This window comes from Cyprinus carpio, chromosome A25 (assembly GCF_018340385.1).
Source record: "Cyprinus carpio isolate SPL01 chromosome A25, ASM1834038v1, whole genome shotgun sequence".
Taxonomy (NCBI): domain Eukaryota; kingdom Metazoa; phylum Chordata; class Actinopteri; order Cypriniformes; family Cyprinidae; genus Cyprinus; species Cyprinus carpio.
Window position 1 is genome coordinate 8,570,209 of NC_056596.1, and position 27,836 is coordinate 8,598,044.

At 33.6% G+C, this 27,836-nt stretch overlaps 2 protein-coding genes across 4 annotated transcripts in view; both read left to right on the plus strand.

Annotated features, from left to right (window-relative positions):
• The window catches only part of LOC109109167 (transcriptional enhancer factor TEF-1-like), a 43,676-nt gene extending 24,358 nt beyond the window's left edge, over positions 1-19,318 (plus strand). For all 3 annotated transcript variants that reach the window (XM_042715316.1, XM_042715315.1, XM_042715314.1), the window contains 10 exons: positions 7,039-7,103; positions 7,531-7,593; positions 9,583-9,717; positions 9,843-9,883; positions 10,000-10,055; positions 10,607-10,731; positions 12,089-12,262; positions 16,205-16,345; positions 17,156-17,308; positions 17,432-19,318. In XM_042715316.1, the coding sequence (XP_042571250.1) occupies positions 7,039-7,103; positions 7,531-7,593; positions 9,583-9,717; positions 9,843-9,883; positions 10,000-10,055; positions 10,607-10,731; positions 12,089-12,262; positions 16,205-16,345; positions 17,156-17,308; positions 17,432-17,545 (1,067 nt within the window). In that variant the 3' untranslated portion in view covers positions 17,546-19,318. The remainder of the gene's footprint in view (positions 1-7,038; positions 7,104-7,530; positions 7,594-9,582; positions 9,718-9,842; positions 9,884-9,999; positions 10,056-10,606; positions 10,732-12,088; positions 12,263-16,204; positions 16,346-17,155; positions 17,309-17,431) is intronic.
• A 2,082-nt stretch (positions 19,319-21,400) lies between these two features.
• On the plus strand, positions 21,401-25,276 carry LOC109109168 (ras association domain-containing protein 10-like). The gene has a single exon (XM_042715317.1). The coding sequence runs from the start codon at positions 21,581-21,583 to the stop codon at positions 22,907-22,909; it is 1,329 nt and encodes a 442-aa protein (XP_042571251.1). The 5' UTR covers positions 21,401-21,580; the 3' UTR covers positions 22,910-25,276.
• The last annotated feature ends 2,560 nt before the right edge of the window (positions 25,277-27,836 follow it).

A 27,836-nucleotide genomic window follows, 5' to 3' on the forward strand; every position in this document is an offset into this window, starting at 1 on the left:
GAAAGTCATATTATGTAATTACAATTATACAATTAATTTATACATATAAATATATTTGGCACACAAAATGAGATGACAGAGAAACTCTCATTCACCATTTAATTAGCTATATTAAAAAGTAACTGAATGACACATCATTCTGCCTAACATCTCCTTTTGTAAGTCATATGGATAAGAAACAAATTAAAGGTAAGTGATAAGACGTTTTATTTTTTGATAAATGATTTTATTCACAACATAATCTCTCTTAACATAGCCTAACATTTCCTTTTTTATTTCATTTGGTCATATGAGATCAAACGACTACTCAACAACTGTCGGCATTGTCGATAATGTCGACTAATCGTTTCAACCCTAATTACGATTTTAAAATGCAATTGAAAAAAGTTTATTATTATTTATTTAGACCAATTTTTTTTTTTTACTTGAACAGCCTCTGTGATGTAATCTGAAGTGGAAAGCTGTTTTAGAGATGGTGAATAGTTTTATTTGATTTCATTTTTTTATAATAATAATTTTATTTTAGCAGCATTTATTGGAAAATGAACGACTCTGAGACACTATGAGTATGTTGTGTGTAAATGAACACTTACTCTGAAACATTTGTTTACTCTGAGATTTATTTAATTATATTGATTAAATAATTATATTTAATTAATTATATAGTTTTACTTTGATTAATCATGCTTCCCTATTAGGCTTTTTAGTGGAAGTTACTGTACAACTGTATACAGCGATGGTGAAAAAGTTGCATGCGAACAAGACTTCAACTCCAAAAGTTCAAGCTCATTAAAAATATTATAATTGAAACCATACATCTTATTTTGGGTGATCATCACATTTAAATACACATTAGCTCAGTCAGTGTGCCTTTGTTATACAAGTTTCTCTCTTCAATCTAAAAATCATTTGGTTGTCAAGTTTACCCTGGCAGACAAACAGATGTCATTTTTAGCTTTCCTTTCATGAAGTTTGCACACAGTAACTTTATCAAGCAAACTAAATGAGGGAGAAAGCAAGACAGAGTTTGAGAGGGAGTGAGCGAGAGGTCATTTGAGGTTGTTTGGATTTTCCATGTGTGATTTCCAGCAGGCTGGTGTGATGTTTCCAGCCAGCGCACCATGTTAGGACACAGTCAGACAAGCACACTTGCACTCACTTGCATGTCCACACACACACACACACACACACACTTGCTCTCCCTTGCGCACACACAGGAAGCATGCTTAATTGCTCCCATTAAAGAAAACAGCTCCAAACCGAGTCCTTTCACTCTGTGTTTCCAGATGCTTTTCTATCAGAGCAAGAGAAGCTTTCAGTGTTCTAGAGCTCTTTCAGTAGCGGACTTTCGTATGTGAACACACTTTCAGGGCTTTTAACATCAAGCATCCTGCAGTGAGTTGTTAACTGTGACTAAAGACTAGCAGTGCTAGTGGTTCCTCAGTTCCTTGCTTTCTTCTGTTTGACTGTGAAACACATTCAGAAACCATTTTACATTCATAATGTGAAGTATTTAAAGAGAATAAATTTAAGGGCAGGACCTTTTTTTAACCTGTGGCCGCCTTTTGGTAGAAACAGAATGTTTTGTTTTGTTTTGTTTTATTTTGTGTTTTTGTTGTTGTGTGTTTTGTTTTGTTTTGTTGTTGTGTGTTTTGTTTTGTTTTGTTTTGCCGTTTTGTTTTGTTTTGCTGTTGTTTTGTTTTATTTTATTTTACCAGAAACATGTAATAAGAAAATATTTTTATTTTAACAACAATATATTTTAACTTCATTTTCACTTTAAATTTATAATTATTATTATTATTATTATTATTATTATTATTATTATTAATAATAATAATAATAATAATAAAAAATATTATTAAATGTGTATATTTTCCCTCTCTTTTTTATGTAAAAATTTTAAAGTTAAACTTTTATTCTTAAATTTTACAGTGCTTGGTTCAACTTCTGTAGTTTTTTTTTTTAGTTTTTTTTTTTTTTTTAAATGTGCTTTATGAATAGAGTTTGACTTGAAAGTTCATAGTGATGACAAGGCTCACCATATATATATTCATATATATATATATATATATATACCGATTATTCTCAACTTTATCAAGTATTGGTCCATCTGATCATGTCCATGACTTTCCTCTCAGAATTGGTTTCTCTAAATAATAGTAGTGGTTTTGGCGGGATAAGGGGTGTGGGGGGGTGTCCACTGGAAGAGAAAAGATTGTCCGTCATGGTCTCTTGCCATCTGGCCTTGAATTTGCTCTCAGACCCTCCCTCTGAAAATGGCTTGCGGACGGAGGGGTGTCATCGTGTTACGGGCTGTTCCCGTCACAGAGGACAGCTGGCTAACTCTAATCAGATGGTAGCAGGCATGTGTGTACACATAAGCGTGTGTATGTGTGTGAATGGCTTTATCTGGCAGGGGAAAAGTTGGCCGCACCCCTCGGTCCTGCTCTCAGGGAAACACCTGCATTGAGCCTGCAGATCGTATCAGTCTAAGCTGACTGACTCCCAGAATGGGGATTGGTTCAGACCACCATCTGCTTTTGGAGGCTGACCTTTACTTATAACCATATGGCATTTTGTCGTTCCTCACAGTTCATGCTTGTGCAATAAATGAGCAGGTAGATGATAAGTCTGTTAGCGGGACTGGACAATGTAGTGACAGCCAAGTCAGAATACCTTGATTTATCATAAACTTCTGCACATGTAGCTGTGTATTTGGATCAAAGTTGTTCAAAAAGGTGGAGTGAAGTCTTTTCAGGGCACTAATGTAACGATGTAAAGCATCTACATTTAGCTCTTTCTAAACTTAGCAGTTGAGTAAAGTGTGGTTGAAAGAAGTTTTTGGGACATTTTATGTTATTGGAAAAACGTTATGATGCATAGTTGTTAAGGGATCTGTCACATATTTCTGTTTTCAGTTACACATGAACATTTCATCGTAATGTAATAAATATACATTTTACCATAATCATTAAATATTCATTAAATAGTTATTATAATACATTTTATGTTTATAACACATAATATTATAAATGTAGTTTATTTTTATTATTATTAAATTAAATTTAGGTTTTATATGATAACAACAAATAACTATTAAATATTTTGTATTATTATTACAATTATTATTTTATTTTGTATTATTATTACAATTATTGCGGTTGTTGTTATTATTTTTATTATCATAATGTCCACCTGAACTTTCTTTAATAATAATAATAATTGTGTTTTTAATATTATTGACAATTATATCTATTGTTGTTCTGTTCTTTATTGTTGTATTCTGTTGCTAAAAATGTAATGTAAACCAATACATAAATTGTTGATCTCTATGATGCCCATGGAAATCAGATATGAATAGTGCAGTCTCAGTTTGGGCACTGAGTTTAGACTCGTCATTCCTTAGTCATAGACCTCATGCAGAAAGTCTTTGTATTGTTAGTTTAGGCCATTGTGATTCTAATAGCAGCCTGAGACCTCAGAGTCATCCATCAGGCCTGGCAGGGCAGCAGACCCATTGTCCCAAAGATTTGGGGTTTCTGTCCTGCCCGTCACCATTACACCCTCAGGCCAAAACCCTGATACTTGTGGGTCATTTGAAATGGTCAAAGCTTTTCAAAGATTTGTGAGGTGAACCAAATTGTTTTATCTAATTTCATCACTTTTCTGAGAGATAATTTAGTTGACAAGATGATTGCCATATGATGCACTTGAGTGCAAGAGTGAGTAAGCCACACGTCTCAGCTTCTGACGTCACCATTTCTTTTCAATGACACATGTAGTCTAAACTCTCTTCAGACAGACTCAGCATGGAGAATGGAGACTTGAGTTAGTGTTATCTGAAATCAAAGCAAAGAAGGGTTGGCCAGAAAGCCATGAGCAGCTCATACTAGCTAGGAGTTAAAACTGCAACTTTAGCAATTTTACTGTATTATCACAACTTTTTTCATCACTAACTCATCCTCATGCCATTCCAAACCAACTTTTATTTTCCTACAAGACAAAAGAAACATTTTGTAGTCTGCCTTAAATATTTTAATGTGTCAAAAAAAGGACACAAAAATATTATGAAGTAATGTATCAATACTATACTCACTAAATAAAACCATGCACTATGCATTTTCTGAAGCCATATTATAGCTTTTGCAAGAAGCATACTGAAATGTAATTGTTATGACATGAGAGTGAGTGAATTATGACAGAAATCTCATTGTTGGGTGAATTGTCCCTGTCGGACATAGTACCAGTTGCTTTAGAAACTGAAAAATCCTGAGAAAAGCTCTCAGCTTTAGATATCACAGCATAAATCACATGCTTTCATTTAGTTAGTTGGAAGAGGCTGACAGCAGAGAAAGCTGTCAATACACAATAACTGATGAGCTCCATTTTTGGCGCCATCTTTCCCCTCTGAAGACACGCTGAGGTTAACCCTGCGTCAGTGTGAGGTCCATTTATCAGCTCGCTTTTAATTGCAAACAGTGGGTGTTATTCAGAGCTGCTTTACTTTGTGCTGATCAAGCAGATATTGTAATTTTATGACCTTTAACCCACTACATTCTCAGTGGCTTTGTGGCGTGCCATCCACCAACATAACATCAACACTTTTTTAATGCCACTGTAAAGGAATGCAGTCAACCCCCTTACAGGGATTTTTTTCTGCTAATTTCAGTGCATCCGTTAAACCACATCTTGTACTGTTCTGTGTCAGAGATTCAACTCCTGTGTTTGCTTTTAACATTTTTTGTCATCACTCACTTTTAATGATTCTGTGTTGCTGAGTGAGTCATCACTTAACCTGAACACATTTCTATGAGAACGTGGCTGAGTCATCAGAAGATTCAGATGATTCAGATGTCCTGTTATTGGTGGATTGTCAACCATTTATATTATAATATGTTATTTATTATATATAATCCATAATAATTTATAATACTAATTATATAAATTATATAATATATGTAATATATCCAATATATATCTAATATACTATATATATATATATATATATATATATATATATATATATATATATATATATATATATATATATATATATATATATATATAGTGTTATAGATATATATGTATTAGGGCTGCACGATTATGGCATAAATCATAATCGTTGATTGTTCCCATGAAACTGTAATTGCGATAATTAATTACAATTAGCACAATTTACATTGAATGATGTTTTGAATAGCTTTATACCATTGTTTGACTGGCAACCGTATGCTATATTACTATAAAAATAAACAAGCTGAATACACTCATGAAAAACTTGTAGTGCTTTTCTATAGCATTAAGCTTCAAATGTCAACTATACATCAGTTTTGTTTCTTCTTTAAATAAAAAACAAGTAAAAATATGCATGGTATTATAAACATTAAAATACATGGTATTATAAATATTAAAAAACAATATTGTTATTATTAATATATTTTATAATACTATGATAATATTACTATAATGTGTATTTAATATATAATTAAACATTTATATAAAATGTATATAAAAAAACTATATAATGAGTGTAATCGGTGTATTATGCATAAGATGCAGTAAATAAATTTCTTTACTATAAAATGTTCGTTTATACGGAACATGATGACTAAATCTGACATTTATGGCACATTTTTCCCAGTATATGTTACTTAAAGTACACAAATGTGTAAAAACGTCTAACTTGCAAATAGAGTACACTTAATTTTTGTTAATATAAAATAATTAATCTTAGCAATAGTTTGTTAAAATATCATATCAGAGAGAAGCCGCTGCGTGTGGACGCGCCGCCATCTTGGTTTGTTGAATCTGTACTGTTTGTGAAGGAGTGTTGAGTAATAATCAGCTGTCATTCAGTAATTCTGAGATGATAGTGTTGTTTATCTTATCTCTTGTTGAGAGTGAGCTAGTCTCTTTGATCAGTTTCTGCTTCGGTTTGTCTACCAAACTCCACAGGGGAGAATTTCAAAACTCAGCACTCGTCGACAGGCTCTCTCACTCTCTCTTTCTCTGTCCCTGTAAGTCCCCTTTCTCTCTGGAGGTTGTTTTGCAGGTTTGCCAAGTCCAGCTGAGCATGTTTTCAAGTGACTGAAAAGAATGAATTATGCAGCAGTAAGCATGCTTACAGCTGGCCGTTTGGAGTGTCTTTGATCTGAGAGCAGAGTGTGCATGAATACCCGCATTGTGAGCGTACAGAGCGTGTGTGTGTGTGTGTGTGTGTGTGTGTACGCGAGTGTTTGTGTTTGGAAGAATAGGGAGGCCCAGGTCTGGGTTGGAAGAGATTACACTGCAGGCACACTGGGTAAAGGCTAGCTAGAGTAAATACCCTGACGCTGCTTGTTGGCTGGCGGTCGGATATTGTCCTTAAAGGACTAGTTCACACAAAAATGAAATCATCTGCTAGAGTTTATACTGTTTCGATGCTTGTTGTGTAGTTGTCTTTTATTTTTCATTATGTTTGATAATTTATTTTGTTTATTCTTATATTTAGTTTATTTTCACATAATACTTTCATAGCTCCATATTTATGGTCTTATAATATTTGCCTATGCCATATCATTCAAATTTAATTTTTAATTTTAATTTAGTGTAATTAATCATTTAATTTACTGTACTGTAATCAACAATTTTATTTAATCTAACATAAATTACTGAGTTGCAGGACAGTGACTGGCTAATGTTAAATTATATGAAAATATAACAAACAATATATTGACTTCTGAGCCATTTTTAGTCTATTCAATGATTTACTCGTCTGCCACAATATTGTAATGTTGTATTTGAATGATCTTCATTTGATGTAAGTCATTAATTATGGTTATTATATCTAAAAAAAATTGATAATTAGACCTTGTTTGTATTGTACACTAGTTCAGCCAATTCTTCATGTGTACTGTGTATTTAAGATGTATTTATAGTCGTCACTACTGGTGTATTGGTGTAACCTTAAATACTTAAGTTTGAAGTCACTGAAATAATTTGTTTAAAAAATGTAAATAAAGGTTATATAATACATTTCTTTATTTTCTCTTACAGGTCGTAACGAATTAATCGCCAGATACATCAAACTCAGAACGGGAAAGACACGGACGAGAAAGCAGGTTAGTGGAGCTGCTTCAAGTTCTGAGCGTGACATGAAATAAATAATAAAGGCTATTTCCAGTAAATTCACATTGTGACGAGCCAGACTTTGTTTATGGCTCTATCCAAACGTTGTCTCGCTGGCTTACTGCCTTCCTTAGTTACCAAAGCGATCTTCACTGAGTGGACACCTGTTGCTTTGTGTTCTCAATTCAGTGCAAATCTTTACAATTTTACTGTAAAGTCAGTTTGACTTAAAAACTGAATTTTTAACTAAACAAATAGCCGATCACTTTCTTTTTTTCTTGTTCCTGAACAAATGATGTGAAAGGCTGTGCTGGATGTTCTGTTTGTAATTAAAGTGCATGTTTTTGTGGCTAATGGCAGGGGGCCTTTCATCTCCATGGTTACAAAATGCTCCTTTTGTGTTTGTGTGTGTGTGACCAGGTCTCCAGTCATATCCAGGTTCTTGCCCGGAGGAAATCCAGAGAATTTCACTCCAAGCTAAAGGTACATGCCAATCTTGTGTTTGACACAGTCTGTGGGTGTATATGTGTAGGTTCTCAGGCCATATCTGTACTGAACGGTGTGTTTTTTTTTTTTTTTTTTTTTTTTTTTTTTGTGTGTGTTGGAGTGCTGTTTTGTTTGTCTGTATATTAGATTTATTTCTTGTGATTGGACTGCTTAATATGCAGTCAACTGGCTAACTTCTTTTCTTCAGCATGTTTGTCCGTTTCCTTCCTGTTTCGCACAAAAGTGTGTTGGTTTTGGAAAGGCATAGAAATATTCAGTGTGTGATACACGGGTTGACTTGAGTAAAGTTGTTCAAGAACAATCACACGATTTAAAATGCAGTGTGAAAGTCAAAGGCAGACATTATTCGGTATGCGAGTATCTATCCAGATGCAAAATTTCCAGACTCTTATGCTCACAGGGGGTGCACAAAACAGTAAAAAATACAGTAGAACAGTTATATTGTTAAATATTATTACCTTTCTGTTTAAATACATTTTAAATGAATTGTATTCCAGTGATGCAAAGCTGAATTTTCAGCATTATTATGATTTATTTGGTTATAAATAAATATTTCTTATTATTATCAATGTTGTAATGCTTAATATTTTGTGGAAGCCAGGAAAACATTTTTTTTCAGGATTCTTCTATTCTAGAAAGTTCAAAACAATAGCATTTATATGAAATTGAAATCTTTTGTAACATTATAAAGACATAAATGTCTTAACTGTCTCTTTTAAACAATTTAAAATGCTTTTGCTAAATATAAGTATTAATTTATTAAAAAAAAAAAAATTTACACCACATATACATATATTTTAAAAAGCAATTTTTAAATGTTGTATTAAAATAATAATTTTTAATTATCATTGTACTATACAACATAATGCATAGTGATGTGTTGATGCTGATGTTGTCATTGGCTGACCTGAGGATGTCAAAGGATCATGCTTTTGAGCAGCTGTGGCATCTCGTGGTTAAACAGTGAATGACAGTCCACTGGCAAAACCCCTGATTCAGTTTTTTCTTTTTCTTTCATTCTTCTTTTTTTATTTTTTATTGTGGTGCTTTTGCCGAGGGAGAAAGAGGGGGAATAGGATTGGTTACTCATTTTATTTGACAGTTTCTATGATGATACAGAAGACTCTTCTTTAAGCATATGCGCTCCAGTGCCTGTCAGCCTGCTTGACCACAATGCAACACATTTATCAGACAGTCATGCGCTGTAGCTGAGCATATGCGCTCCAGTGCCTGTTCTTACAAAACAGAGCTCACGTTCTTCACACAATGCAAACACAGCATTGTGCATTAAAAATCAAATCTAACCACAAGCTTTACGTGCTGTGCATGGTCTAGTTTGCAACATTTGAAGGATATTGGTTGGCCGAAAGTGTTTGTGATGCTGAAAGTAATTCACATGTCGTAGTATATGATTCATAAAGTTCTGTTCCAAATTTAATTTACAGCTTTGAGTTTATCACGTACAGTTTATCTCTGCTATATTCAGTACTCAGTATTTGTGGTTTTGTGTTAATATTGTGGTTATTGAGGTTTCTTTAGTTGTTTTTTTTTTGATTAAGTTTTTTCCTGTGGCTCAGTGGTAGAGCATTGTGTTAGCAGCGCAAAAGGTCGTGGGTTCAATTCCCAGGGAACACACATACTGATAAAAATGTATAGCCTGAATGCACTGTATGCTTTGGATAAAAGCACCTGGTAAATGTAAACATGTTCAGATTCAAAGGTCAATGGCAAAACTATTCCCATTCCCATTCAGCTTGTATAGTGGAGCATGGTAGAGCAGTTTAAATGGACATTATTTATTTTTCACAGCGTCACGTCTTAAGGAGACAAATTCATTTAAAGGAATGATTAGACCCTTTGCCCTTGAGCCAGGGTTCGATTTTATTTCATCTAACAAAATAAATGAGGTTTTATAGCAGTAACGGTGCAGGAGCTAAATCTTCTCTGTGATGTGTGTCGTTGAAGGACCAGACCGTGAAGAATGATGCGATCAACAGGATGGCGGCCATGTCTTCAGCACAGATCGTCTCAGCCACAGCTATCCACAGCCGGCTGGGGCTCGCGGGACTCCCCCGCCCCTCCTTGCCTGGGGCGACAGGGGTAAGAGATGCCCCAGACCACTTTAAAACCATTAGTGTCCATTTAAAGGAGAAGCAGACGAATATACCCATGCATTGTATATTCCCCATGGTTTAACACAGCAATACATTTTACTCCTTTTCTAGATTTGGCAAGTGTCAACAGGGCAGCCTGGTTCCTCACAAGAGTAAGTGGATATAACTTAGATTAACTTAAATATACAGTACATGGCTGCATTTGTACATAATAAAACGTGTGCATTAAAAATGACACCTTGTGATAATCACCTCTGTTGTTCCTCAGTGTGAAGCTGTTCGCACAGCAGAATTACCCCATCCAGACGGCCACAGCCATCGCAGGTGTGTATATTCATGTTTAACAGATGCCTTTCAACTTAACTATACTTTAATATATGTGAAAGTTTGAATATACCTTCTTAGATTTAGCATTTTTTTTTTAGTTTATTATGTTATTTATTTTTTGTGTTTTTATTGTGGGTTACTTTTTTTTAATTTTTTTTTTGTATTTATATTATTAATTTATCATTTAGTTTATATGATATAAATAAATCTAATTATATTAATGCTATCCTATTAATATATGAGGTGCATTAGTGAAAAAATGTCATTATTATTACATTTATATTATTCATGTATAAGTTTGTTTCTATTATATATAAATAAATGCTATATTATACTCATATTTATCAATATTGTAATATCATTTTAACATTAAATTAATTTATGCTTACTATCATATATCATTTAATGTAAGAAGTACATTATGTGGTGTAAGAATTATGAATAAAAAATGACAGTATATTTATTCTGTTTAAATAACTCTTAATGGCTCTCATCTTATTGTTTTAATCCATCGCTCATGTTTTGAAATGCTGTGTTTGTGTGTGCAGCTTACGAGTCCCCCTCCTCCCTGGCAGCCGCAGTGCCGGCGTGGCACGGGCGCTCCATCGGCACCTCTAAACTACGGCTGGTGGAGTTCTCCTCCTTCCTGGAGCATCAACGGGACCCAGATTCTGTAAGTCAGCACACGTACCCAGAACCACTGCAGAGACAGCGACAGGAGAGCAGCCTTGACCTGCTTTAGCAGCTACTCTATAATACAGCTGCTTTACAGCTTCAGTACTGAAGACCTACATGTTTTACACACAATAAGCACATTTCAGCAGCTCTGCAATTTTGATTACTTCATAAACATTGTAAAATAATAAACGTTACATTTATTTTAAAATATTATATTTATATATAAAATAAATACACTATTTTGTATCTTTACAATAAATTAATAAAGTATATATAATAAATAATATTACAGTAAATAATATAAAAATGCATTTTCATTTATTTATTGCATAAATATAATTTTACTTGATGAATAAAAAAATTCAAAATTAATCAAACTTATTAACAGCTTATGTTGTTTATACAAACTACTTTAAATTAAAATGAAAAGATCAGTTTTAGTAGTATTGCATGATTTTATTTGCATATTCTTGGTGTTGGTGAGAGATTACTGATTTTGCGGTTATCCTTGAATCATGGACCTTGTGTGATGATTTAGAGAAATGCAAATCTACTGACAGCAGCTGCAGGGCAGTTGGCTCTTATTAGAGATGGTCACGATGACCGAGGTCACATCCTGCGTTTTTCCTGATCCACTGATAATGATGGAAATCTACACAACCTTAAATCATTGCGAGTCATTTTCAGCTCAATTTAATCGACTGAAGTGCTAAGCTAAAACAGAGCTTGTCTTGTAAACTAGAAGAATCCGGAAGTGTAGCTTCTAAACATGATCTTATTATGATCCAGTAGTCATCCAGAAGTGGGACTCACTCCATTAAGTGTCTTCAAATCATCCCACCGATGCTGAATGTCCTATTTAAGCACTGATCTGACTACAGTCAAGAAAATGAAGACAAAACAGTGTGTGTAGATTAAAAGTGAGACCCGGGAAGAACTTCTCGTGACCTACAGGTTACCAAAATGCCTTGCCGTCCGTGTTAAAGCAGACCTGTGTAATCGATCATTTTGGCAGCATCTCTATGAAATGCTTGTCCCTCTGGCCTGGCGTGACAGCGGCTATTAATCTTGTGTTTGTAGCCATACGCAGAACGAGTTGCGTTCTCAATACAGTCATCCAGGCACACACACATAACTTTCAGCTTTGGGAAAGAGGTTCTGAACGTACCTGCAATCAACATTTGGTTATAGCATTGCACTCTTTGAAAACTATAAACTATATTTAAAAATCAAAACTTGTTACCCTGGCAACAAACATCTTAAGTAGTTATTCTTTCACAAAATAGTATGTTAGTTAATTTTCTATAGGCAGTATTAATGTTGCCTTGATCTAATTCCATCTCTTTCTGCAGTACAACAAGCATCTATTTGTGCACATCAGCCAGACGAATCATTCGTACAGCGATGGGCTCCTGGAGACAGTGGACATACGTCAAATCTACGACAAGTTTCCTGAGAAGAAGGGTGGGCTGAAGGAGCTGTTTGGAAAAGGACCTCAGAATGCCTTCTTCCTGGTCAAGTTCTGGGTGAGTCTTCAGCGTTTGACTGTTTGAGCTGTTAGCACACTTTTGGCTTTGGCTTAACAAAAAATTAAATCTAATATAAACTGTAATTTAAACATCATTAATGTTTATGATGGCTTTTATAAGTCTGGGATAAGGGTAATTCATATAATAATTCATAATTAATTTCTTCAAATTTTTTTTTTTATTCTTTTGGCTCTTTTTTAATGTAAATTTTAATACTATTTTTAATGCTAATACAATTTTTATAATAAATTTAACATTATATGATTTCATAGCCAGTATAAAACTTAAAAGTTTGATAACATTATAAATATGAATGTTTTTGAAGTGCAATTTTGGGTTCATTTAAAAATATAAAATAATGTTAATATGTCATATTGATAATATTAATATTAGTTATTCATATAATAATATTAACTATTATTATTTTTAAAATATAAATATTGCTAACTAATAATAGATAGTTGTTTCATTAAGTATGGGCAAATTTGAATTAACTTTAAACATTTGCTAACTAATAATAGATAGTTGTTTCATTAAGTATGGGCAAATTTGAATTAACTTTAAACATAAACTTGAAATTGTTATATGACTACCCACCTTATATGAAATTTAAGACCTAAACCTGTAATGTAAATACACATTTTATTGCATTCATATATGTAATATTTAATGTGTTTAAATTAAAAATAAAAACAAAACATCATTGCAGTAATAAATGATATTTATTACTACGATATACAGTGAACTTTTAATGTCAGCAGACAATATTCCATACAAAATATCCCTGCAAAATAACTAATTTTTGGTAGAGTAAACAATTTATTCTGAATCAATATTTTCATCAGTGTTCTGTCTATCAGCTTTTACATACTTAAATCAGCATATTTTTTATTTACCTTTACAAAGGCCTATGTTTAACCTTTTTAGATGTATGCATCATCTTTTTATGTCAAATTATTACAATTTTATCAATAAATTCAATATACACTATAGGGCTGCTACCAGTCAGATTAAATGATTTACACTGCAAATAACAATAATTACAACTGCTATAAATAATGTTATTAGATTAATGTTTTAAATGCATTTATGAATATACAAATAAGAAAGGTGCCAGTTGAGGGGAAAAATGCATACTTTCCAACATACTTCTCCACTAACGACCAGTAAGTAGCAGTAAGTCACTTAATGAGTGAGTCACTGAATCATTCATTCAAACTGATTGAGTGTGTTTATCATGCTGGTATCTTAAGGGTTTTTTTTATATTCTTCATATTCTGTGTGGTGGTCAAATAGAAATTAATTTTTTTCTAATAAGTTTAAATTGATTTTTTACCATTTATTGGGCATTTTACCTTTATAAAGCCAATTTTTTCTATAAGTGTTTTTCATTATCTTTTGAGTCAAAATTCTTACATTTAATCAGTGAATTAGAATAATAAGAAATTTGGGCTGTTACCAAGCAAATAAAATCAGTTTTCCAACAAAATTCCTCTTTGCAATCCAGACATAAGCTGCACCTGAAGTGGCATTTAGAATTATTTACACATTGTTTAATGAAGAACATGAATGCATTTAACCTGCAGTTTACAAATGCATAAATAATTTGATATATTAAACATAAAACGCTGAATACTGATATTTTGAAATAATATAAAAAAAAAAAAGCTACTTTAAAACGTGAAATTAAAACCGCCAGTAAGGTGGCAGAAAGTCCACTGTTAATAAGTGAGTCATTGCGATTGAACCGAATCATTTAAACGGTGATTCATTCAGGAACAAAATGGCAACACTGTAATGTTTCTCAAAGACGCAAAACAGCGCTGTGGATTTGTTTTGAATTTATTTTTGTTGGCGAAATAGAGTATAAACAGGCAATATGATGTCTAAAACGTAAGTCTCTCTTAAAACTTCTAGTTTATTGAACTGTTGTAAAAATATATATATATATATATATATATATTATATATATATATATATATATATATATATATATATATATATATATATATAATAGATATTATATAATATGAAACAGTATTCAGATGCAAACCCTCTAAAAGCCATCTGAAATTTTCTTCTGAAATTAGCATTTTTATCAAGCTCCTGTGTTTATGTTAAGTTATTTCACTTTAATGGCAATGAGAAGAAACTATTCAATGACATTAAAGTGAATTTACTGAACATAAACACAGCAGCCGAATAAAAATGCTAATTTTAAAGGAAATTTTCAGATGGCTTTTAGAGGGTTTTGCATCTGAACTCTTCATATTTATATATATATATAATTACATTTGTATATGGTAATCATGCCGTGAAATAGTGCACTGTAAATGCGCATGTGCACTAGACTTCACGTTATGTGCGCATTCTCTGTGTTTTGAATGTTTTTTTTAAAGTTTTTTTGCGTTTTCAGAATAGTGAGCAAAATAGCTCACTTGTCATGGTATTAATAATAAGGCTATATCATGTTATGAATAAACTAAACATTTTACATTTTTACCTCAGGTGTCTCGTTTTGTTTATGTGGCTGTTACGATCTTTTGTTCTGAAGTCTCTCACAAACAGACAAACAGATGAGCCTCAGCGCGAACTTGTATTCTGTATTCTGCTAACTTACTGTAATTCTCTGATTGACGCAGTAACATACTGCGGGGTAAGAAAAAATCTTCGGTCTGTCCAATGATTGTAAACAGTCATTAGGGCGTCACACTAAAGATATTTTAGCGGTAATGTGACCAAAAAGACCAATCGAATCCGAATCTTTAAGACATTTTAAGACTTTTTTAAGGCCTTATATTAGGAAAACGTTATTTAAGACATTTTTAAGACTTGGGAAGGACCCGCGGACACCCTGATTAATGGCAAATTTGAATTAACTTTAAACATAAACTTGAAATTGTTATATGTATTTATCATTTTAATATTTATTTTGAAATAAACTTAATAAATAATAATTAATATATAATAATAAAATAAATGTAATTAATTTAAATGTACTTTTTTTATGATGGCTAATCTGGGTAAAATCTATCCATAAAATACATTTGAAAAATAGACTTCTATGACGTAAAAACGGCCAACGTCGAAGCAGTAGCCATATATCAGCATTATGTCAAGTCAAGTCACCTTTATTTATATAGCGCTTTTAACAATACAGATCGTGTCAAAGCAACTGTACAGCATTAATTAGGAAAATAGTGTGTCAATAATGCAAAAAGACAATAGCACTTTCAGCACCAGCTGTTGAAAAAAGTGTCCGTTGAGCACTAGTCACCTGCATCAGTTTGAATTGAGGCAGCTGAACTGGTTCAATGCGTTCCTGTTTGATTAAAGTGCTGCGTTAAAGCCAGCAGTGGTGCATTTAATCCAGGGTGGTCTGAATGTGAAACAGCCCTGCTGTCCTTTAATACTGCTGATGCTGGATTTGATAGGGAGCCTTTATTTGAACACCTGCCGCTCTGAGCAACAGCAAGCGCATGAGCGGACCAGACATCCACGTCTTGTCTCTGGAGGTTAACACTTATTACACTTTTGCATCAGATACTAGTTTTGAATGGTGGTCTGTGCTGGCCAATAATCATATTTTATAGCCTTGAAATCTCAGTTGAAACCAACAGTGTCTGATGATGTTTATTTTTTGCTGTTTTAAAATAAACTTGTAAAAAAGTTTCATTAAATGCAGCTGTAAAAAAATAAGTAAATAAAAAAGCTGCCAGTGATTCCAGGTACTTTTGGCCTTGATGAATATCACAGGACCCAAAGTACCCAAAGAGTTTACCGTTGACATAAAGCACCTTTTATTTATTAGCATCTGATATATTCATTTCTCAGCTGTATGCAAACCCTGGGGTGGAATTCAACACATTTGCTTTTGTAATTTTTTTCTCTCCATCTGTTTATTGATTGTCACTGAGCTTTTATCTGATGTGTCCACAGGCCGACCTCAACTGTAACATCCTGGAGGATTCTGGCGCATTCTACGGCGTGACCAGTCACTACGAGAGCTCAGAGAACATGACCATTACCTGCTCAACTAAGGTCTGCTCCTTCGGCAAACAAGTGGTTGAAAAAGTTGAGGTGAGGAGTGAAAATAAAGCTTCTGTTAAAAAAGATGTTCATAGACATCAAAATGTTGTCATATTGAAAATAAAGTAAATTTACTATATATACATTTTATTTTACGCCATATTACTATTAATTTGTTTAATTTCTGTATCACTTTTATTAACATTTTCTTTTTCATTAACTTTTTTAAAGTTCATTTAATATTTTATTTGTGATATTGTAATATTTAAAATCATCATAATGTAACATTTAAAATATAATATACTATTTAATTTTCTATGTAATATATTGTAATTATTGTAATATTTTAAATACAGTACATAAAACAATATTTGTAAAATATTTAAAATAATTTAAAACATTTTATTTTTTAAAATCTTTTTATCTTTAATACAGTTTAATACAGTAATTTTTTTTAATTCTATGGTTAATATGTATTTTTATATACAATTATATGTAATTTTAAAGTTTATTTAATATATTAAGTATTATAAATTTCATTTAATATAATATAAATGTAGTTTATAAAAATTATTAGAATTTACCACAAAATATTAATATTATACTATATAATATTATATATATATATATATATATATATATACACACACATATATACACTTATACACATATATATACACGTACACATATATGTACACATGCATTATAATATATAATTTTGTATTTTTATTTATATATAATATATTGTATAATATGTAATTGTATTTAATTTTAGATATGCATGCAATTATAAAATGTAAACAGTATTAATATAACATTTTTAATTTAAATAATTGATTTTTTTTTTATCTCTTCTGGTAGACAGAGTATGCGCGGTTTGAGAACGGACGTTTTGTGTACAAGATCAACCGGTCTCCCATGTGTGAATACATGATCAACTTTATCCATAAGCTCAAGCACCTGCCTGAGAAGTACATGATGAACAGCGTACTAGAAAACTTTACCATCCTACTGGTAGGTCCTACAGTTCCCATGTCATTTGTAAATGCACTTTTAAATATGAATATGTATTCAGCGTCAAATGTGCTTGTGTGTTGCTGACTGCTAAAAGCGTCAATTCCTGCACCGTTCCCGCAGGTGGTGACGAACAGAGAAACTCAAGAGACCCTACTGTGCATAGCCTGTGTGTTCGAGGTGTCCAACAGCGAGCACGGCGCTCAGCATCACATCTACAGACTGGTCAAAGACTGAATCTCCTCGACTCACACGAGTACCACTAACAGCAGACAGCCAGTGACCCGCTGCCCACAGAGAGTGAAAAAAACTCAACAGTGGAGACTTTAAATTCACTGAGGCTTTTAGGCTACACAGCTGATGACCGCCGAGGGACTAAGAAAAGCCTTTGAATGACTCACGACATCGTTTTAAGTGGCTGTGCCTCTGTCAGTCCCACCCAGAAGGCTTTTGTCATGTTTTGGGTGAGGTCTGGAATGAATAATTACGTTATGATTTGTTTATCAGTTGTGTATCGGTGTTTATTTTTCATTAACCTGTTGTATGGGTGAAATGGTACGCTTTTGTTACTTTGTTCGGCTGTCTGTTTAACTTGGTTGATGTTTTAAACCAACATTGTGTTTTTGAAAGAACATTGCTTATATAAAATCGTATTGTCATAGTACATGAAAGCTTTTTTCTGTTGTTCAACCTTTTATTCTCACACTACATTTCTTCGCCCCTGGTAGTTTTTGACCTTTAGTGGATTTAACTTTAATGAAAGAGCATACAAAGGTACTGTATTATTTATGTGGAACTACCTGCCTTACACTGCACACGGGCTGTTCCAGCGTGACCTACAGTTATATATATATACTAAAACACTAAGAAACAGGTCATTTTCTTAATAGAGACTTTAAAAACAACAACAAAATTCAACCCTTTGTGAATTATCTTTGCATTAAAGCTTATGTAATGCAATTTTCTGTTTAAAATCATATCCCAGATACAGATACTGTGAGTAAAGACGTTCATCGGTTAATTTTCGCGAAAACTATATAAAGATTCTCTCAGTTGCGCTATAAGAAAAATTCCCCCACCTAAACTCTGATTCGACCAATGGCGTGAGTTGGGGGCGGGGTTTCCTGTTCCAGCTGTTCTAAAAACAAATATTTATTTTTGAAATTCCATTAGTTGATATACTTCAGCTTTATGAAACATGCGTTTTTTCTTCTTATAACATATCATATCATCATATAAGAACAGGCTACACAAAAAAGGGAATTTATATAGCAAAACCACCAAAGCATATCGTGCCTTAGTGTTTATCATCGCAGACTTCGTCTAATTGTGAGTAAAAGCAGGCTATATAACCTCACTTAACGTATGTATTTTGTCCCACATTTTTGTCAAGCCAGTCTAAGTGAAGTTAGGTCTCATCTCGCTCTCGTACACCAAATAAACACATTCTATAACTTCTGTTCATGCCAAGTGAAAGGTGTTGAAAGTGCCTTTTGTGTGTTTTTCCAGCTCAGAAAATTGTTGACACCAAAAAAAAAAAAAATTTAATCGAGTCAGATTTGGATTCTATCACCATAATGCCTTTGACATTTTAAAAGCGGGGAGAAAAAATTATTAAATCGAAATCTGATAGAAAAATGTTACTGTTCTCTTATTTTGATGAAAGGATATTTTAATTTCAGTAGGAATCAAATGACAGATCAGGAATTTCTTATCTACAATAAGAAAGCAGGTCGTTATGGTGTCATGTATATAGCGGAAGGGATTTCATGTACATGAAGTGACTTTAATTACAAAGACAAGCAGACTAATGAGGGACAGTTCACGTGCTTAAAGAGCCGTTATTACTCTGGGTAAAATGACTCCTGAATCTGAATCAAACTGTTGATCTCAGTCTTATTTAAAACATTAGATTGTGTTTTGTTTGTTTGTTTTTTGTCAGCCAGGTTTTACATGATTTGCAAAGTATCTGTTAGTAAAATGAGCATTAAAATAGAACACTAATGTGTATGACGCAGCTCTTGTTTGTTTGTTTTCAGAACCTTTTGTCTGGAGAGCACTGAAACGGTCAGTTTGGTAGCTTTTTTTAATAGGTGGACTCATGTCAAATAATTGTTTCCAGTTGTGTATATTTTCCTAGAGGGGGATGAAAAAAATAAACTTTTAGTGTTTGTACTGCAAACTGTTTTGCTTTGTGTTTCTATATTCTCTCCTGCACTAAATAATTTGTAGCATGCTTGTTGTTTTTGAGAAACAAATATATCACCAGTATGAATAATATGGCTTGTTTTGATTGAGTCTGCAAAAAAAAATAAATAAATAAAACATAAGTAATGCTCCTTACAATCACTAGGTGGCAGTACACTGTAAATAATGACACGCTACACTACCCTGTTTTCTTCAACGTGCAACCCTATTTCCCACGAATACTTCATTCCTTTTTACAAAATAAAATTGAATACATATTAAATAAACATTAATATATATGAAATGTTACAATTATTATTTATAATAATTATACATTTAATGATGGAAATAATTATAAAAATATTAATATAATCACATATTATTATTACTCTCTATATATATTATTATTACTATATATACTGTCATATGTCACTGAACATTGAGCGCTGGACCAGCTAAAGAACACAAATAATCTGGTTGATAACTCATAAATGGCCAATAATATATTACTTTGTCTAAATGAATTAATTTTCATTAATTTTCAATTTGCTAAAGATTCAATTTAACAGTAATTTTAATATGGTTTATTTTTTATGATTTTCTATTATTATTTTTGTGTGTGTGTATACACACACACAGATTATTATAATATAATACTTATTATTATCAGTAGTACTACAGACATATGTTGACAGCTCTATATTAGCACATAAATTATATCTCAATATTATCCTGCCGGCTTATTTCACCAGGACAGTTGTCTTTTGCCCTCACTCATCTGGGGATATTACAGCTTAAATCTGCACTGACCGATGGGAAATCTGAACATCCGGTTATGCACAGCTGGATAAAACCAGTGTAGTGATTTACGTTATAGTCACTGACCTTTTACAGACTAACAATAATAAACCTCCCTCTAGTGAACTACTTTACAGGCTTAACATTTTGTCATGATTTGTTTTAAATGTTACATATGTATGCAGTTTAATTACAAGGTTCCCAAAGGTTTTTGTCAGCCAAACCTCTTGAAATTTTAAGTTAATATTTCACAACACGTGTTCACAGTTCTCTGTTGGTTAATTACATGCAGGTAAACTAAGAAAATATCAACATTTTTAGTAAGTGTTTTATTTAGATATTTATATATGATTTTTTTTAAGTTTATATTTTTATGATATAATTATTAGCTTTTCATTCTCTGATGTTGGTTAGTGGCATGCAGGTAAACATAAAATATGTAACTCTTTTAGTAGGTAAACTAATAAAATGTCAACTTTTTATTAAGTGTTATTATTTTTTATAATTTATTTTAAATTTGAAATTTTGTTATGTAATTATTAACTTTTTTTCTCTGAATTTAATTAATTACATGCAGGTAAACTAATAAAATGTAAACCTTTATAGCCTAGAATTTTGTATTTTTCATTTATTTTTAAATGAATATTCTATTTTTACATTTTTTACAAGTAATTATTAATATTTTGTGAACTCACAACCCCCAGGGGTTGATGGATTTCAGTTCGGAAAACCTTGAATTACAACATTTGTTAGTTAGTTTCAAAAATTACTTTGTGATTCATGGATTCATTTACATTTTGCTGAAACACCTATATAGGTGGTTTAATGGCAGGTTCCATTGTGACAACTTTCCCATATTGAGTCCTGGGACAACAAGCCCCGTTATTGGTCAACATATGTTCTGTGAAATCTATTTTTTTTTTCCTGCGCAATAATGTCGGAAATGTTCAGATGCATTTTTGCATACACAGAAATGCTTTCAAAAAATAATGGCGTAAATGGAGTGAAAAAGTGACAACTAGACCCTATATTCACAGCATGTGTTTATGATCATCTGAGTGCATTATTATCTGTTAAGAGTGAAGCTGGAGTTTAATGTCATGTGATGTTGGGACTCGATGGGGTGGTGCCTTGGTGCTCAGAACCTGCTCCTGTAGTTCAGAGACAAACACAACTCGGTGACGAGCGCGCGGGGCGAGTCATCGCTCTAGTTTTACCGCGTGTAACATTTGCTGAATGTGAGAGTGGAAAGTAAAACTGGTTCCGGGGACTTCGATGTGAATTAGCATGGAACAAGAGGAGAGCAAAATCTCGGTGTGGGTATGCCGGGAGGAGAAACTGGTGTCCGGGGTGTCCAGACGCACCACCTGCGCGGATGTAGTGAAAGTGCTGCTGGAGGACCAGAACTTCCAGAAAGGCGCGATGCTCACCGGTACTCCGCAGTCGTACTGTATCGTGGAGAAATGGAGAGGTTTTGAGCGCATTCTGCCAAATAAAACCAAAATCCTGCGGCTGTGGAGCGCCTGGGGCGACGAGCAGGAGAACGTGCGCTTCGTCCTGGTCAGGAGCGACGCGTCGCTGCCCAACAGCGGACCGAGGAGCGCAGAGGCGCGGGTCGTGCTCAGCAAAGAGAGTCCTTGCACTACCAGAGCCACCATGCAGATTTCACAGGAAAAACAGCGGAGGATTGTGCGGAAGGCTTTTAGAAAGTTGGACAAAATTAATCGGAAGAAAGAGGAGGCTTCGAGAGATAAATCATCGGCGGAGAAAATGGAAACGCTCGTACATCTCATAGTTTCACAGGATCATACTATCCGACAGCAGATACAACGAATAAAAGAGCTGGATAATGAAATTGAAAGGTATGAATCAAAAGTTCACTTTGACAGAATGAAAATACACGGCGTAAACTACGTGCAAGACACTTATTTGCTCGACCAAGGCTTGGATACAGATTCCAGCGCGCATCCGGACGCGTCCTTTGCGCAGTTTGAGGAATACGCGGCACGCTGCGACCAAGTCATTCAACTTCAGGAGGAACTGGCCGAGAGGGAGGCTCTGATGGAGATACTTACAGGTGAAATACAAGAAGAACTCAACCACAGGTGGATGAGACGGCGACAGGAGCAGCTTTCAAACAAAGACGCGGAGAGCACTGCAGAACAAACGGCTCTCAAGGTGACTTCGGTTCCTGAGGAGCCGGTCCCACTTGTTCCGGACCTCCTAACAGACAATGAACTCCAATTAGAGGAGGAGAGAATCAAAACACAACTGGATACGAGTTTATATATCGGGCTGCGCTTGAACACCGATCTGGAGACGGTGAAGAGCGACTTGGATGTGAGTCAGGAGCTTTTGGACACGAAGGAAAAGGAGTTGAGGGAATTACTCGAAAAGGTTCACAGCTTAGACGAGTTGCAAGGGATACAGGCGGATGACAGCAAAGATGAAGGAGAAACTGAACAACTGCCTTCCGTGGACAAAGACCATGTTTGGGTAGAGCAGGCGAGGGGACTGTCCAAAACATGCACCAATGATGATGATTCGGACACCGGATTGAGTTCAATGCACAGCCAGGACTCGGATAACGCGCCTGTTTGCGAGTCACTTGTGTGACAGGACGCTGTGGAAATCTTAAAGGGCCTAGAATCGTGTATATGGCTCCGCGGGAATCATTCGAAACGGCGCGAGCTCAGGGAAGATTTCACCTCTATTGATTTCACGAATGTTCTCTCTTCATAAGAGAGGAACGCATGTACATTATACCAGTATAGTGTTATGATCGCCTCACTCTCTAATTGTCTCATTTATACATACGGAGAATAGCTTGTAAGGTGCAGCTTATCAAATTATAACGAATTAACCAATGCATACACTGTCCACTGCGTGCTGACTAATGTTGTAATACCAATACTATGTATTTGATTTATGTAGCCTTATGTTTCAAAACTAGAATTAGAGTTTTGTGGGTTTATATATATATATATATATATATATATATATATATATATATATATATATATATATATATATATATATATATTCAAAATTTACATTGTTAAATATTGATGACTCATCCTGCACTAGACTACACTGAACTCAGATGTTCTCTAGAAACAAGTAGATGAAACCTAATTCTTGGCTGAGATATACCTGAAGTCTATTGGCTATTTAAAAAAAAAAACAAAAAAAAGGATGAGGCTTTCAATATGCCCCGGCCACACTTCCTTTTAAACAGGAAATATGTTTTAAACAGAGGAAAGATAGTAGTTACATCACAAACATGAACCATGATTTGCTAGTCAGTTGCAGGTGGTATTAGGGGGTGGGGCATTCTGACTTTATTGAGCATCTGATTGGACAAAAATCTGTGTAGTGCAGGATGAGTCATCAGGATTTCTGGTCATTTTTTTCAGTGTTTAGCATACAGAAATCCTCATAGTTAACATGCATGGACTAAAAACTACAAAACTCTAATTTTGATTTAATGGGGTCTTGAGAATTATTTATTGTACAACATTTAGGCAGACAAAATATCTGCATTAAGCAACTATGTGCTAATTACTTCCATTTTCATCAGCTGACTAATTAGAACAATTTGCTATGCAGCTTTAACTTGAGGAATCAATTTGTATAACCAGAAAACATCCTGAGCTGTAACTAAAGTTGTGGGAATCTAAAAGTGCGTGCGACAGACTGCTGTTTATTCAAACTTCTGAGGAGCTGATGCGAGAATCCCTGTTTTCTCATAGTAAAGAGGAAGACTAAAGCGATTTCAATGAGACTGCTCCAATTAAACTAAATGCACAGTCTTCTAGACATACTTTGCTGTTGTCATTTCTGGTTACTGTTTTTTTCTTCTTCTTCATTTTTTAGTCTCAAGGGACATTTTAGGATCAAATGATCATTTTTTCATTGATTATACTCACTCAGTAAATATGATTTCTCCATTGCAACTAATAGCAAAATTTTCAAGTGGAACACCTAAATATGTTTTTGAATGCTGTTGCAGCATTTAATCTCAATTTGTTAGGTAATTTAATATTAATTATATCATTATAGGAATTAGAACGTCAAAATCAAATTTCTTGCCGATATAGTACAAACACATTGTAAAACAAAGTCATATACTCACTTAAAACATGCCAGAAACTGTAGATTTTACTCCAGCATGAGCTCAGCATCATAACCGACACAGAGTTTCTTAAGTTTGGGCAGGGCGTCCATCCAACGCAATGCAGCAGAGTCACAGAGTTCAGGGATTCTGTGGTGTATGAAGAGGATTTAAGAGTTAAGCCTTAAATGTGATGTTTTAAAACAGAGGAAGAAAAGGGAAAGAACAACCCTCCCACTTCATTCTCAAAAATGTTGAGTTTAAGGGATGAATGACATTTAGGAAAGCCCTAATATGTCAGCTCCCTCCGAATTTGCAAATAAAAAAAAAAATGTTTTATGTTCCATCTCTACAAACTTTAATAATAAAAACATCAAATTAAAATTGAATAAAAGTCCTCTGTTTATGCTCTATGATTTATGCTCTAAAATAGAGCCATTAATTTGTTGATTAATAATTAGCCATTTAACATTAGGCAAATCCATCAGAAGTCATATAAAAGGGTCTGATTTTCATGCTGGCAGCAGTGAGTTTTGTGATTAAAGTAGAAGAGGAGGAGGAGGGGGACAGATGATAAAGCGCCATTAATCTGGATAGAATTGAACCATTTCAAATAAACAACAGCTCTGACGGGTTTGGAAGAGATTCAAGAACAGCTGGACGAGCAGAGATGCACAGCGTGTCGATGTGGGACAAACAGTGGCTGTTGAATCAGGGGACACGCTGAGAATGACATTCAACAAAACCTTCTGGATTATTCTGGGAATCGCAGGAACTGCTGTATTGTACAAATGTAGATCTAATGTTTGCCATTATTTATTGTCCTGTTTATCTGTGTAAAATAAAAGCAGGGGTTTTTTGACGATAAAGCAGTGTGTTTATAGGTGCAGAGCCAACACAGACTCATTACACAAGCATAACTGAGTACAGCTTTGGCAGGATCAAAGACATGTCATTCAAAAAGTCCTTTAAGCACTTTAAATTACGTCTCACAAGGAGATAGTTATTTAAGAAAGTTCATTTCGAAGGGGCACATTCAATAACCACTGTCATTCATTACAGGAAGTGATGCGTGAATGATTGACACATGAAAAAAAATACCCCAAAGGCAAAAGTGTGTCAATTTTGGACTTAGCATCAAAGTCAATAATTGTTGTCTTAGATTTAGTTGAGATTACCACAGCACAACAGACAAATTTGAACCTCTCAGGATAGAATTAAACTGCCATTGTTAGCAGTATGTAGCTTTTAACAAAGGAAAACAGGCTATGCAGCTTTATAAGGAATGATAATTCGGTTTTTCTTGTTAAGAAACTTTAGGTTACCAAAGCAACCATTATAAATAACCAAAACAAAATGCCTTTTTATTTAGTCCATCATACATACATAATACTGTATACATACATACATAATACTGTATATATATATATATATATATATATATATATATATATATATATATATATATATATATATATATGAGTGTGTATGGGGCATTTCCTCCGAGTAGGCAAGGGAGGCAGTGTCATATTGGATGAGAAAACAAAAACGTATTACAAAAATAAAACAACAATATTACAATATACTAAGTGTATAAATCACTTGTTTTTCTAAAGAGACATTGTGCTACAGCAGGACCAGCAGGTAAAGTTACAGCAAGAGTCAGCTTCACTCACCTCCCCTGAGCACATTTAATTTTAATTAACAGACCCCCTAAAAGCGTGCGGTGATCTTGGTGGGGGGTAATAGAGATGAATAGTGGAAAAGGCAATGCCTCCACCGCAATAATGATTGGATATGACTGGTTATGGCTGGCTGATTGGTTCATGCGATAAATCCCGCCTCTTGTTTTAATGCGCGTTTCATGTTCATGAATCAATCTGAATGATCAATATAATGGCATTAATGGGAAGACTCATTTAAAAAAAGTAAGTAAACAATTCAAACACTTAGATATAACCACTTTTTTACGTCATAATAAGACTGGAAAGGGCCTGAAAACATACTCTATGGGAGTTTTTAGTGAGTAATCAGCTTGGTCAAATTTATAGTAAGTCTCCATGTCTGTGACCAATATTTACTGAGCTTTGATGACTGATGAACCGAATAATTCAAAAATAGTTAGTTATTGAAGTTAAGACTTGTCCACGCCCTCCTAAAATGCCTCGTTTAAACATGCCCCCACATGTCTACGTCACTTTGTGGGAAGATTTGCATAACAGCACCGAAATGTTTTAACCTTAAACCGCATAAACACATTGCATTACACCAAATACACCACATAATGTTCTTTTTAACAATGTCATATGACCCCTTTAAAAGTTAACTATTAAAAAGAATAGCCGAACATACGTTCACATATAAAATATATTGTTTAAATTGTTACTGCCTTGAGTTATTATTTTGGAATAAATGTAAAATGCAAAAAAACACTAACTTGATGAGATTCATACTTGGCTTTATGAATTGTTACATTGTTAATGTAAAAATATAAAATAGATTTTTTGTTTTCTGGTATTGTAAGTAATGTTTATTTAACCAAGAACATGTGACTGGGACAGGTATTTACATTTGATTAAAAAACAAAACAAAACACCACCGCACACCACTGATGTATATGTATGTGTATACATACACACAGATGCCAAAACAAATTTTTACATTTTTCACTTCACAGAAGCAAATTACATTTTTACATTTACATACACAATTACATTAACACATTTTCAAATATGTGACCCTGGACCACAAAACCAGTCATAAGGGTCAATTTCTCAAAATTGAGATTTATACAATATATGAAAGCTGAATAAATAAGCTTTCTTTTGATGTATGGTTTGGTATGATAGGACAATATTTGTCCGAGATACAACTATTTGAATATCTGTAATCTGAGGGTGAAAAAAAATCGCCTTTGAAGTTGTCCAAATGATGTTTTTATTTGGCTGTGTTACTAATATTTAATTATGTTTTGTTTTATTTACAGTAGGAAATTTACAAAATATCTTCATGGAAAACGATCTTTACGTAATACCCTAATGATTTTTGGCATAAAAGAAAAATCGATAATTTTGACCAATGCAATGTTTTTTTGGCTATTGCTACAAATATACCCCAGCGACTAAAGACTGGTTTTGTGGTCCAGGGTCACATATATTAAAATAGAAAACAGATGTTTTTTACTGTATTTTTCATCAAATAAATGCTGCCTTGCTAAACATAAAAGACTTCTTTCAAAAACATTATAAAATCTTATTAACCCCAAACTTTTAAACAGTAGTGTATATATATTAAATGTGATATACAGGTGCATCTCGATAAATTAGAATGTCGTGGAAAAGTTCATTTATTCAGTAATTCAACTCAAATTGTGAAACTTGTGTATTAAATAAATTCAATGCACACAGACTGAAGTAGTTTAAGTCTTTG

Excerpts from the sequence above, each read along its gene's own strand:
- LOC109109168 (XM_042715317.1), top strand. The coding sequence starts at position 21,581 with ATGGAACAAGAGGAGAGCAAAATCTCGGTGTGGGTATGCCGGGAGGAG.